The 14,013-nt window shown below is 46.5% G+C and overlaps 1 protein-coding gene across 1 annotated transcript; it reads right to left on the minus strand.

Moving 5' to 3' along the window:
• Positions 1–394: 394 nt before the first annotated feature.
• Positions 395–7,312, minus strand: LOC128848465 (early activation antigen CD69-like). Its single transcript, XM_054048483.1, has 4 exons — positions 7,300–7,312; positions 2,950–3,134; positions 2,054–2,163; positions 395–640 (listed from the first exon to the last, which is right to left on the minus strand). The coding sequence occupies exons 1-4, from the start codon at positions 7,310–7,312 to the stop codon at positions 490–492; spliced, it is 459 nt and encodes a 152-aa protein (XP_053904458.1). The 3' UTR covers positions 395–489.
• Between the last annotated feature and the right edge of the window lie 6,701 nt (positions 7,313–14,013).

Raw genomic sequence — 14,013 nt, forward strand, 5'->3', positions numbered from 1 at the left:
GCCGCATTTGTCTTACTTAGCCTATCCGCAAAGCTCGATGGAAATATTTTTTCCATCCATGTGTGTGTGTATATACGGTGGGATCGACTTTTACCGACATTTACTGATAAAAATCGAACGTTTGTGAGCCTAATTAGACCTGTACGAAATCTGCGTGGAGCAGGCCTTAGCCAGCTTGGAAGCAGTTTGAGGCAGGGACTGTCTCTTTGTGGTGTACGTGTAGCTCCCAGTGGGCCCTGAACTTGGCAGTGGGCTCTGAGCAAGGGTTTAATTAAACTCATAGACTTTTAGGCCAGAAGGGCCCATTATGACCATCCAGTCTGACCTCCTGCTCATTGCAGGCCACAGAACCTCGCCCCCCCCCCACTCCTGGGATAGAGCCCTGCTTCTGGAGTTGCTCTCCTAGCTCCAGAGTATGGCATTTAAAGCAGCTAGTCAATATCTGTTCTATAGGAAGCAGCAGCGGCAGCTGAAGAGAGGGGATTTGCTTCACTCCAGTAAAGCTTGCAGGGCCCCATTTTGTTTCCTCTTTGCCAGTTCATCCGGCTGGCTGCAGATCCATTTCATGGTGGTGTGGCCCACTGAGCTGATGGGGCGGTTGTTGAGATATACACATAGTCCATCTCCGTTCACTGTGAACCTACAATGGAGGGAGTCACTCATCAGCTGAATCACACAGGAAGCATCCAAACACCGGACCCCCTGTGTAATTGCTGCACTCGCAGGTCCGATCTACAAGGGCAGGGCCCATTTCTTTGTTCTAGGTTTGTACAGCACCTAGCGCAATGGGGTCCTGCTCCATGAATGAGGCTCCCACAATACAATTAATCGGTAAAAACTAATCAAGTTACGGTTCTCTCATCAGAGCTGGTTATAACTGACCCGGTTAAATGGTGTTCACAGACCATGTGTCACCACATTTGCATGGACACTCCCACAGCGCAGCCTGAGCTGTAGCGGTGCATTCTGGGAAAATCTAAGCAGCTGTGCTGGAGAGAATGGCCTTCTGGGTAAGGCACTAGGCTGGGACTCAGGGAACCTCTGTTCAAAGATCTCAGCCTTAACCATTCCTAGAGCACCTGATGCACGCTGAACAGATTTTCCCATGGGAGACTGTCACAGAAGCCTTTTCTATGCTAGGGATATTTATCATAGCAAGAACCATTCTAACCCATTAAGGGGGTAAATGAACAGATTTTCTGGTACTTTGGCAATTTCATAAAACAAAACAAAAAAACTCATTTTGGGTCAAACAAAATGTTTCGTTTTGACAAAAATTGAAATGTTTTATGTGGCTGTCAGCTAGTTTTTAAAGTTTTGAATAAAAAAAAATTATATAAAGGACATTTTGCAATGAAAATTTGTTTGAAACCAAAACATTTTGATTTTTTTTTTTAAATGAGCAATCTAGTGAACCTGACAGGAAATCGCCAAACATTGCTGCGTTCCCAAATGGTTTGAGCCAAAAAGTTTCCCCCCGCTCTATCTGTAATATGCTTCAGGCCAATTCTATATGGCCTGTCCCTTGCATGGTCATTTTCACCACTGGAAAGTGGCTGAATCAGCAAGGAAGCATTTCACAATCGTTTTGCACTGGTATGAAATCACTGCAGAAAGTGCAGGGGGAAATGTGACTAGCCCAGTGCAGCTTTTTATCCCTCGCTAGTGGCGGGACCCAGTGAAAGGTTTATAGGTCTGCTCCTGCCTGTTAACAAACGTGGGTCTTTAGCTCGAGCAGTAGAGACTCATGTTTTACATCCAGAGATCCGCAGCTCAATCCCAGCCAGGGTGTTGTTACACAGGGCAATATCTTCCCACAAAAGGTGCTGCAGTTGTCGTACAAGTGTCCAGAGAATGAGATTGCTACATGTATACCCCACTGACTGTACTCAGAGAAGGGATCTGACCCTCTGCACAAAATGAGGGGGACACCCCTGGAGTAAAGGGTTGTTGTAGCACCTGTAATACCTGAAAGATCGTCAGCTCTGACTATCAGATGAGAGCCCTAACTTCTGGCCCAACTGTGAATAGGCTGTTAGCATAAAGCACTCACAGGCGGTTGTTGAATTCTGTACCATCCGCCCATCTCCAGGGCTGGGCCGGGTCCCTCCTCCAGAGGCCGATCCAGTGTGCAGGGGAGCCTTTATGTTGCCACAGGAAATTCTTTAAAAACAACAAAGGGAGAAAAGTCCGTGATGACGCTCACAGGGTACTGGGGACAGCAAACTCGTCATTCACCTAAGGTGAGAAAGAAAGTCCTCCTGCGACCTGATTGTCAGTTACACTCAGGCCACACTGGGCAGCACAAGGTTGCCTTAAAGCAGGCAGGGACAGCCCGGTCAGAATCTCCCTGCAAGGTGGAGCTGGTGTGGAGGTTCTGCACTCGGCCCCAAGATGGTAATGGGAAATCAGGCCTCCAATCTTTACCTACAAAGCCCTTACTGGGATGGGACCCTGGAGACAGCTTGACAGACACAGATTGGGGCCAGTGCCATGACCTCAGCTGTAGAATTCCTTGCTGGGAGAGATCAGAACTGACCCAGATCTGAACTGTGCTCAGATCAACGTGTCAGGTGCACTTAAGGAGACGATTCATAATAATCTTGAACATAAACTATGTGAATCTATTATGTGTATAGTGGTAGCCCCAACTGATATCTGGGCCCCACAGGGTGCTGCACAGACACACAGTGACAGTCCCTGCCCCTGCTGAGATCAGGGGCCCGTCACAGATACACAGTGAGAGACAGTAGCTGCCCTGAGGAGCTCAAAGTCTAAACAGACAAAGGGAGGACTGTTATGTGATCCAGGAAATCATTTAACCCTCAACTTTCATTGTCTGAGCTCCCAGCGCTGGCATCTCAGAGCATGACAGACCTCATTCCATCACTGTCTGCTCTGCCACATCGCCTAATTGCATCTCACAGAGAACCTGTATCTCTGCCTTACCAGGTGTTTCTGGGTGTCAATCACAGCCAGGGAGGCACTGAGTGACAAGCAGGTGCTCTGGCCTTTGTTCCAGGTCCCGTCTGCCTTTGAGAAGAGATAGCATTTCTCTTGGTAGCCAATCCAGTCATCTGGGCATGCGGCAGCGGGAAGGTCCAGAGGAGAGGAATGACGTTTGGAGGCTACCACTGAAAGTTAGCAAGCAGCAGAGTGGTTAGGCATTCTCCCCTCCCCACTGCCTGTTTTAATTCCCCCCCCCCCCCCCCCCACACACACATACAGACATATGTTTCTAGGAATAATCCTAGCTCTTATCCAGTACTTCATCTGTAGATCTCAAGGCTCCTTATAAAGAAATTCAGTGTCATTATTCCCATTTTACAGATGGGAAAACCGAATCACAAGGCAGGGAAGTGACTGGTCCAAGGTCACCCAGCAGACTGACAGAGTGGAGAATAGACCCCACTTCTTTGGAGTCCAAGCCCATTTTGTAAACTGCACTTGTTGCTCTCAGTTACAGGCAGGAAAGTTGGCATTTGAAATGAAAGTGATCAATACTGCAGATAAAACTGATCCCAAAGCAGACTCAATTACCCATATTTATATAGGAAATCAGGGCCTGGGTTACTGTCCCAGCAGCAGGGCATCGGCGCCTGTAGTTCACAGAATCACCACTATGTGCCACTCAAGATACAAGAAAGAAGCTACAGGAACTGCTAGTCTAATTGATGGAGTCAGGACTGGATGGTGATCTCAGTGACTCTGATGTAAATGTAGAGTGATCCCACCGAAGTCAATGATGCCTGGGACAGATTCTGATCTGTTATCCTGGTGTAAATGCAGCGTCACTCCGCGGAACTCCATGGAGTTATTCTGGATTGTAGCTCACAGCAGAATCTGTCAGAAGATCACAACCACACCATTCTCCACTCCAGAGGCTGACACAGCAGATTCACAGGCCCTGGTCATAGCCCAGCCATTTATCACATCACCCCTGCATGCTAATGCTGTGAGGTTAAGCATGGATTCGTCTACCAGCCCCTCTTGACTGCCCTCTCTGGCAGAGAAGAGGCGCAAGAGGTCTGGGTAAGGCAGCAGGAATTTTCCTGCCTTATGGCCTGTGCATGCCACTGATTGGAAGTAGTCCCATGTTCCCCTTATACCCTGATGTGGAACCGCCAGATCACAGGTGTCTGATGACAGGGGCAGTTTATGGTAGAACTAGGGCAGTTGGGAGGGAAAGGGCACACACTGGTACTTAGAAGTGCATGAGGTTATAGCAGAGCTGGGACAGTTGGAGGAAGGGGTCCCGGTGGTTAGGATACTCACTTGGGATGTGGGAGGAGATCCTAGTTCAATTCCTCCATCTACCTCATAAGAAGGAATTGGAACAGGGGTTACCCTACCTCTCACATTGAGTGTCCTGCCCACTGGATTATAGTCATGCTATAGTTGAGCCAATGCATATTTGGTGATTTATACAAAGTGGAACAGCTGCAACAGGAGAGATTAGGATATTCTGAGGTGGCTACTCATAGTCCAGTGGTTAGGTCACTCACATGAGCTATGGGAAACCCCTGTTCAGATCCCTTCTCCTCATGAGGCAGAGGGGGGAATTGATCTGGGTTTTCCTATAGCCTGAGTGAGTGCTCTAACCACTGGCTTAGGAGGGACTTGCTTGGAGCTGCTACTGCTCTCCTTCCACCCCTCTGGCCAAAAGGTGGGTAACACCTGTCTGCACCTGGGCTGAGCATTGTACTGGGGCTTAGTCAGGAGACAGGCAGCAGTGCACATACCCAGAGGCAGAAATTTAGACATTTAAGGGATTTTTACACTGAAAATTTAAGTGCCTACAGGATCAGGTGGCAGCTAAGCAGGGGGGTTGTGGATTGCAATAGAGAATAAATTTGGGCTTTAAGCAGCTGACTCACTTTATGGATTTGGGCAGTTGTGTGTAGCAGGATCTGGGAAGGTCCCCCCGGCTGTCTGCCATCAGTGCAGAGATTGCAGCAGGGGAATGAGACTTCAGCTAGAAGTGGTTACTCATCAAGAGGCTAAAGGTGGCAGACAAAAAGGTCCTCCCTCTTTTGGGAGAAAAGTCAGGGAGAGAGTGCTGGGCTCTGAAACAGGAGAGGTACCTAACCTGGAGGTAACAGGGAAGGCTCATTGTTTCCCCCTTTTTCTGAGTCTCATTTTGAAAAGCTGAGGAGAAGGAGGAGTTTTGCTGAGGAAACACGCCCTGTTTAATCCATCAAGATTTATTGGGAACTTTTTAGTTGATGAAAAATTGACTTTAATGCTTAGGTCTGGAGGCAGACAGCCCTTACCTGGGCATGCCATCCTTGGGATTTCCATGCTTTTAAAGGCTCTGAATGACCTAGGGCTAAGAGGAATACAGTCCCTAAAACTAATCATATGGGGCTTTTGGGGGGGGGGGGAAGAGGTGGTTTTTGTGTCTCTTGGACATTTAGTGAAGGGGTGGGGGACAGACAGGCTGCTATTTAGAGGTATGGCAGGGAAATGGAGGGTTCTGGAAAAGCCAGGGTCTTTAGTGGGGGCTGGGAGATGTACTGAGTGGGAAACCAACTGGTGAGAGAAGGGGAGAGGAAGGATTTGGAGGGGAAAGGCAGTTATTGGTGGAACAGCAGGTAGGCCGTTAGTAAGAGGTATGGCAGGGACTTGGAGTAGGGGAAGGGCCTTGGCAGAGCAGGGGAAGAGAGGGGCGATTGGCAGTTGCTGGGGGGAGACTGGACGGTTCTGACAGAGCTGTGGCAGTTAGTGGGGGGAGGGGATAACAGACGGCAGTTGGGGATGACAGGAATGGAAGGTTCTGGAAGAGTCGGTTGAAGTAAGCAGGAGGAGGGCGACACAGTGGCGGTTCAGGGCTCTGAGAGGCGTGGAGTGGGAGGGCTGGAAGGTGTGACGGACTAACCATATCCTGAACAAACCTCATGGAAGGAAGATAAACTTTACTGAATTAAGTTAAAACGGACAATTAGGATTAACACCTTTTGGGGTTCATTGGATTGCAAATGCAAATGTTTAGGTACAATTGTGAGATTAGGCGAAAGACGAGATTAATGCCATCTCTGGAAGGGCAGAGGGAGTTGGAAGGTCTTTCTGGAACGATATGTGTGAAGTGGGTTTCCTTAGGAAATAACACGAGAAAGCAAATTCTCCCCCTCTGAAGCCAACCTTTTGGAGAAACGCTCTCAGGAGCGAGAGACCCTCTGTAAACTAACTACTTGCTTCTGGAAATGCCACTTCAAAGACCCCCCTGAACTGTACAAAAAGGGAACGGAGCCTGTGGTGCGTGTGCTTGCTCTGAGCTGAAGCTCTGATGAACTTGTAACCACCAGGATGGGGTATTAAAAGGCTGCGCTTGCCAGAGCCCACGTGAGAGCGGGGATGAACTTGGGTAAGTTTGTTAGCGTTCATGTAGGTTCTTTGGTGAGTTTTCTCTGTAACATTTTTCACCTGAAGAATAAAGTAGGCTCGCTTAGAGTGGTGGGGTAACTTACATCTAAGTGATTGGGCAACAAAATGGCAAATGAAATTTAATGTGGATAAATGTAAAGTAATGCACATTGGGAAAAAATAACCCCAACTATACATACAATATGATGGGGGGCCAATTTAGCTACAATGAATCAGGGAAAAGATCTTGGAGTTATTATGGATAGTTCTCTAAAGACATCTACGCAGTGTGCGGCGGCAGTCAAAAAAGCGAACAGGATGTTAGGAATCATTAAAAAAGGGATTGCGAATAAGACAGAGAATATCTTATTGCCCTTATATAAATCCATGGTGTGCCCACATCTTGAATACTGTGTACAGATGTGGTCTCCTCACCTTAAAAAGGATATACTGGCATTAGAAAAGGTTCAGAGAAGGGCAACTAAAATGATTAGGGGTTTGGAACGGGTCCCATATGAGGAGAGATTAAAGAGGCTAGGACTTTTCAGCTTGGAAAAGAGGAGACTTGGAAAAAAGGGGGGATATGATAGAAGTATATAAAATTATGAGTGGTGTAGAGAAAGTGAATAAGGAAAAGTTATTTACTTGTTCCCATAATACAAGAACTAGGGGCCACCAAATGAAATTAATGGGCAGCAGGTTTAAAACTAATAAAAGGAAGTTCTTCACATAGCGCACGGTCAACCTGTGGAACTCCATGCCTGAGGAGGTTGTGAAGACTAGGACTATAACAGCGTTTAAAAGAGAACTGGATAAATTCATGGTGGTTAAGTCCATTAATGGCTGTTAGCCAGGATGGGTAAGGAATGGTGTCCCTAGCCTCTGTCTGTCAGAGGGTGGAGCTGGATGGCAGGAGAGAGATCACTTGATCATTACCTGTTCTGTTCATTCCCTCTGGCCACCTGGCATTGGCTGCTGTCGGTAGACAGGATACTGGACTGGATTGTCCTTTGGTCTGACCCAGTATGGCCGTTCTTGTGTTCTGATGTTCTTATACGTAGCAATGACACTGTTGTCTGTCTCTGAAAAGAGAGCAATCAGGTGCCCGAGGGCTGGGCATACCCAGGGAAGGCAGGGAACTGTTCAGCCATGGAATACCCTGCTCAGAAGGGAGAGAGACCTAGGTCTGGAAGCTGGATGGCGGGTGCCCTGGCTGAACCGCTGAGGGGAAACACAGGGGCAGTTGCCTTGAGCTGTGACAGAAGGTTCTGGAAAAGCCGTTTCAGTTAGCGGAAGCGAGGTGGGGGGACAGACTGGTAGTTAGGGGTGTCGCAGGGACTGGGATGTGACAGACGAGTGGGTGGTCGCAAAGTGTTGCCAACTCTTGTGAATGTTTTCACGAGTGACGGGATTTTGGCGGGAGCCAGTCTCCCAATGATGTCAGAAGCCTGAGTGCTCTGGTTGGTTGCCTGCCTCAGTCAGAACTGCTGCAGGAACAGCTCCCTCTCCCTGCTTCCCTGCATGAAGAGCCCCTGGCGCCGTCCCCACCCTGGAAGGGGGAGATAGGACCCTGTTGCAGCCCCCCCACCCCAAGCCTGGCAGAGGGCGGAGAAGAGGCCGGAGAAGAGCAGAGGTGGGGTTGGGGAGCTGGGCTGCATGGATGAGGGGCTGAGCTGAAGGGGAACTGGGTGGGGGACAGGATTAAGGGAGGGTGCCATTATGGGGAGATGGAGGCAGAGTGACAGCAGGGCCGTCCCTAGGGGGGTGCAGGAGACATAGCTGCTGAGTTTCTAATTTGTTGGGGGGTGCTTCTTCCCCAGCCAGCTCTGCCCAGGCCCTGCTCCCACTCCACCCCTTCCCCAAGCCCCCCCCCCCACTCAGTCTCTTCCCCGACCAGTTCTGCCCCCTCCACCAAGTGCACTGTGCCCTGGCTCCTCTTCCCCCCCCCCAGCACCTCCTGATGCTGCAAAACAGCTGATCCACAGCAGGTGGGAGGTGCTGATTGGTGAGGCCTGCCAGTGGACAGGAGGGGCTGAGGGGAGGGGGAGATTCTGGTAGGGGGGCTCCTCTCCACCCCTCCTGCCTGCTGCTCGCCTCCCCATTCGCCTCCTCACCCCACTCGCCTGCCTGCCTCACCTTCCTGCCCACCTCCTCACGATTTTTATTGAAGCGTGGGGTCCCCCCCAAAGCGTGGGGCCCAGGGCAGTCACCGCGATTCGCTGTACCTAAGGGACAGCTCTGAGTGGCAGATAGTCTGGGGCTCACAGGAGCCTGGGGGGGGGGGGAGATTCTCACAGAACAGGGGCAGTTAGCGAGGGGAGGAGGGTAACAGACTGATAGGTGTATTATGGGATGGGGGGAGAGTTCTGATAGAACCAGAGCAGTTGGGGAGGGGAGGCACAGAGTAAGGGGAGACCCCTGGCTAATGCCCGAGTGTGTCGGTTCTGGATGGACTTCTGAATTAATGAAGTGGTAACAGTGGCAATTAGGCATGTGACAGCTGGAGACTCAAGACAAGGGGAGAGATGGAATATTCTGGAAGAGCCTGTTCAGTTAGTGAGGGGAAAACAACTGGGGGGACAGGAGAGAAGTCTCCCCATCTGCCTGCTGTCATTGCCATAACTGCAGGGCAGGGGTGTAGACAACTTTTTTTTTTTAATTTTGAAAGGCTAGAGTTAAAAAAAAGAAGCTGTTGGTGTCACTTTAATGAGTAGTTTTATACTGTGACTAAAATTGTCCATTTCTAATAAAGCGAGATAAATGAGTTTTTGTTCCACGTCCAGTATTTATTTACTTAATACAACCCCTCCTCCCTCCCCCCTACCGCCAGTGCAGGGAGAGCATGAGACAATCTCCTTTTGGGGATGGCAACTCATTAAGATGCTAAAAGCAGTCAGGTGTGGAGAAAACTTATTCTCCGTCTGACTGAGAGCTGTAGATCATGGAGCAAAAATCAAATTAAAGGTAGATGGATATGTTTGCTTTCCCTATTGCTAAGGTAGGGTGGGGGGTTTAGAGGCTGAAAGGCAGGTTTTGTCAGTGAATAGGAGACAGACTGGCAGTTAGGAATATGGGGATGTTGGGTGTGTTTTGTTATAAAGTTATAGTCTGTTAAAATATGTATATATTAAATTCAATATGTAGTTTGTAAAGATATAGCAGCAATCCAAGATGGAGGCTGAACTGCCATTTTGTGACCGCCATCTTGTTGTTTACTGTTATCAGAGCCCAGTCATAACTGGATCCAACTGGTTTTTCCTGCCACTGACAACTCCAAGAACAATTTTACCTCAGACTGTTTCCCGCCTTTGCTGGGACTGTACCATATTTTCCCTCCACTAAATGCATAAAGGGACTGAACTCACTGACAAGTGGCGCAGTCCATCCCAGTGACTGTGTGTGCACCATTCAGGTCTTCACAGCAGCAGTGCTTTGTTGAAGGGCACCACCATTCCTGAAGTGAAGAGAAAGGGAAGAAAACTTTCCATCTTACCTGCTCCTGTTCCTGGGTGCAACATCACCAGAGGGTTTCGGTCGCTTCTGCCGCCCTGAGACATCGAGGGACTCTCCAGTGCTCCTCCTCTGAGGGTTTCAATTACCCAACGAGTTGTAGGTCCTGGACTTCGCCGCCGCCACAGACGTGCTGACAACAGAGCGAGATAAATAGGGTTTTCTCGGTTGGGGATTTATGTGCTGTTGCCAGTGTGATTTGTATTTTGGGCCTGAGCTTCATGCTCCTGTTTTAAAGCTGCTATTTCGCTCTCTGTATTGTTTATCTAGTTACTGTTTATTCACAATTACCGCTTCCCTGATTTGTAAATGTATCCCCCCCACACACACACTTACCTGTTGTTTTTACCTTCACCTATTGCCAGTTTTTATTATTTGCACAACACATAGGGAAGGAGGAGGGAGACCCGTATACCAGTCCACCGGTGATAGACACGGCAGAGGGCGGTCTGCTCTTCTGAGCAAAAGGGGCTTGTTTTACATCTCGATACCTACATCATTATACATTTAGAAGTAGGGGCTTGCCTATATGAACAGTTAGTTTGTGGCAAGCTGGGTTGTGACTCTACCACGTGCTCTATGGTCCCTACTGCTGTGAACTAATGGTTCCTTAGTGCACTTTGATCTTCTTCTGTTTCAAAGTGCAATAGCTTGGTGTGAAGTAAATGTTCATGTAGACAAGTCCTAAGATGCAGGAACCTCAGGAGAAGATTCTGAAACGGTTGGGTGGTTGGTGATGGCTAAAACCTGGCCATTTTGTAGGGAGCCTCATCAGTTTCCTTCTATAACTATTGTGTTCTTCCCTCCTCCAATACCAGCAACATATACGTTCTGTCTGCAGTACCTCCTGCATACTTACAGCCCCTCCAACTGCAATGTTGTCAACTCCTGACTATTTTATTGCAAGTCTTGCAATCATTTGGTGTGTGGTTTTTTTCCTTCAAACTCCAGCTCTTGGAATTGTGTAATTGTCAACCTGAATTTTCATTTTAAAACATTTCTAGCCCTTGTGGTTGCAAAGAAAAACTTGAAGCATTAACCCAAAAGGCTCAAATACCAGAAGGTAGCTAAAAAGAGCCCTGTATTATTTTATTTAAAAATATCATGACATTTAAGCTAGTCTCATAACTTTTGGTATTTGATTTATTTCTGAATGTTGGAGAATGGCAATACTGCAACTATAAGTCTGTTTCTGACCTTGCAGTATGTATGGTGATTTACATACATGGATTGAAGCCAGGAGATGGATCTGAAATACAGCTCTTCAAATGGTGAATGGGGAAGGCAGGGAATTAATTTTTGGCTGTGTTCTGCTTGCAATGAAATCAGATAAGTCTGGGGCTCTAGGATGATACTGATACTGATTGGTGTGTGGTGCAGAGTCCTATGCCGCTGTATACAGTATGTCATGACTGGTGGAGTTAGGGAAGGTTCTGCAAGAGTGGCTATTTGTGATATCCCAGGTACTGGGAAGGTGGTTCAGATTCAGACACCATACTAATATTCACCTTATAAAATTGTAAATTGGATAAACTGGTGGTTTAACTAGTCATTCCCTGATATTATGCAATAAATCATTCACGTGTGTTAAGTTGTATAATAAAACACAACGCTTGCTATGCCCCACAACACAAAATACAGTTTTCCTTATTTCGCTTAAGGCAGTCTGATGGCAAGCTGATTCTGATTAAGTTAAATTGTATTTGTGTAGACTTAATCAGTGGTGCCACAGCATTTTTTAAAAAGTTGTGGAAGAGAGAGTGAAAATGAGCTAGTCTTCCAGCTGCACAACAGACACCAACACAATCGTAAAAAAATGTGATTGGAGATGGGGCCAGGAGGAGATGTCCTTCTCAACCTCCCATTGGTGGTTGCACCTATGTTACAAGTAAAATAACAGTGATATTATTCCTTACACAAGGTAATAAAGCATTACCAAAAATACCTCTCAGTAACTTATCATTGGATAAAGATGCATGAAATATCATCCAAGGCAAATGAAACCTAATGATGACAATTTAAATGCCAGTTTTAACTATTTCACTGCTACCACCTTTGTGAGACAAATGCAGCTATCTATATGTCAGAATGTTGTATCTATCAACTTAGTAAGACATTACTTCACTGGTTATATCTGTGAGGTTTCTTTTGCAAGCAGAAGTGTTAGAATTATTTTTTTTAAATCTCAGTACAGAAACTCTTAGTGCATTAATAGGATTCATTTATACACATGAAGATTTATATTCTGAAAATTATAGTAAAACAACCAATATTAGCATAATAAGATCTTCTGAGATCTTCAAAGGAAGACAAGTCAGGTGTAATAGTATAATTAGGGAGGCCAAAAAAGAATTTGAAGAGCAACTAACTAGACACAAAAACAGATTAGAATATGCAAATATTTTTTTTAGATAGAATAGAGTTTGCTTTGTCTTTTCTGCATTCGTTTTGTATCTCACAAGGCTGCATCTGCAAACACAATACAGCAGAAGCAGGAAGCCTGCCAAACAATCAATGGGGCCACTAGACGATCGAGGTGCTAAAGGAGCACTCAGGAAAGACAAAGTTGTTGTGGAGAACCTAAATGAATTCTCTGCATTGGTCTTCACTGTAGGTGATCGTGGCATTCTTTTTAGATGACATATCTGAGGAACTGTTCCAGATTGTGGTGGCGGTAGAGGTGGTTTTGGAGACAGGTTAAAGTCTGGTCATTCAATGACAGACCTGCAGGTGGCTATTTTACAACAGAAAAACATCAAAAACAGACTCCAACGAGAGACTGCTGAGCTGGAATTGATATGCAAACTAGATACAATCAATTTAGGATTGAATAAGGACTGGGAATGGCTGAGCCATTACAAACATTGAATCTATCTCCCCTTGTAAGTACTCTCACACTTCTTATCAAACTGTCTGTACTGGGCTATCTTGATTATCACTTCAAAAGTTTTTTTTCTCTTACTTAATTGGCCTCTCAGCGTTGGTAAGACAACTCCCATCTGTTCATGCTCTTTGTATGTGTGTGTATATATATCTCCTCAATATATGTTCCATTCTATATGCATCCGAAGAAGTGGGCTGTAGCCCACGAAAGCTTATGCTCTAATAAATTTGTTAGTCTCTAAGGTGCCACAAGTACTCCTGTTCTTTTTGCGGATACAGACTAACACGGCTGCTACTCTGAAACCTTTCTAACTCTAAGGATGGTTAAGCACTGGAACAGGTTATTTAGGAAGGTTGTGGAATGCTCATCATTGGAGGTTTTTAAGAACAGGCTGGACAAACACCTGCCAGGGATGGTCCAGATATACATGGTCCTTCCTCAGCACAGGGGGATGGAGTAGATGACCTCTTGAGATCCCTTCCAGCCTGACATTTTTATGAAAATGTGGAATGTTCTCTGTTCCCCTGAAAACCGTGGTTTATAAATTAAGTGTTTGGATTTTTTTTTTTTTTGGTGGTATATGTGTGGCACCCACAGCCACTGTTCCTGGTACAGTGCCTTCTCAAAGAGTGTTTCTTGCACTTCAAAACAAATGATCCGATTTCCTATGGTAAGGACTAGGAGGAGTTCCATAGCTGAAGTTCAACTCCTGCTCCTTGTGGCTCCAAGTCTAAATCTGTAATAGCTGCCTTGGAGGTTTAGAATGTGAGTCAGGCACTGAAGTAGCCAAATCTTTTTCTGTTAAGTGTTTTATAGTTTATTCAAAGTTTAGGTTATTGTGTTTGAGCATACACACAGAGATGTTGTATAAAATCACAAAATACTCTTGCTGGGAGGTTGCACTGTAATGTTATTTATTCTTAAAATCCAGAATAACTCACAGTAACCAAGAACAGACACAAAGCAGGCTTCTCTGTAACATAGGGACGTACGAGTCACCCATCATGTTCTAGACTGACTGTGATCCATGCTTCCCTATAGAGCTCTCTAGCCAACAAGCAGTACTGGGGAGCTCTCTCCCCACCACTAAAGTAATAGCCTGAAATTCCAACACAGTCCTCAATATACCACATAGGTCTTCTGTTCTGAAGATGAATCAGGAGCCAGCTGAGTTACGAAGCAAAGGTGTGATGCCTTTTTTTTTTTTTTTAAACTGCCATTATTTCAGAGCTGCAATGGAGGGTGGCAGTAGAGAG

The sequence above is a fragment of the Malaclemys terrapin genome, chromosome 13 (assembly GCF_027887155.1).
Source record: "Malaclemys terrapin pileata isolate rMalTer1 chromosome 13, rMalTer1.hap1, whole genome shotgun sequence".
Classification (NCBI taxonomy): Eukaryota; Metazoa; Chordata; order Testudines; family Emydidae; genus Malaclemys; species Malaclemys terrapin.

Coding starts and splice junctions, on each gene's coding strand:
- LOC128848465 (XM_054048483.1), bottom strand. Junction 2,164..2,949: donor TTGACACCCAGAAACACCTG/GTAAGGCAGAGA, acceptor TTGTTTTTAAAG/AATTTCCTGTGGCAACATAA. Junction 641..2,053: donor ACAGAATTCAACAACCGCCT/GTGAGTGCTTTA, acceptor CCTCCATTGTAG/GTTCACAGTGAACGGAGATG.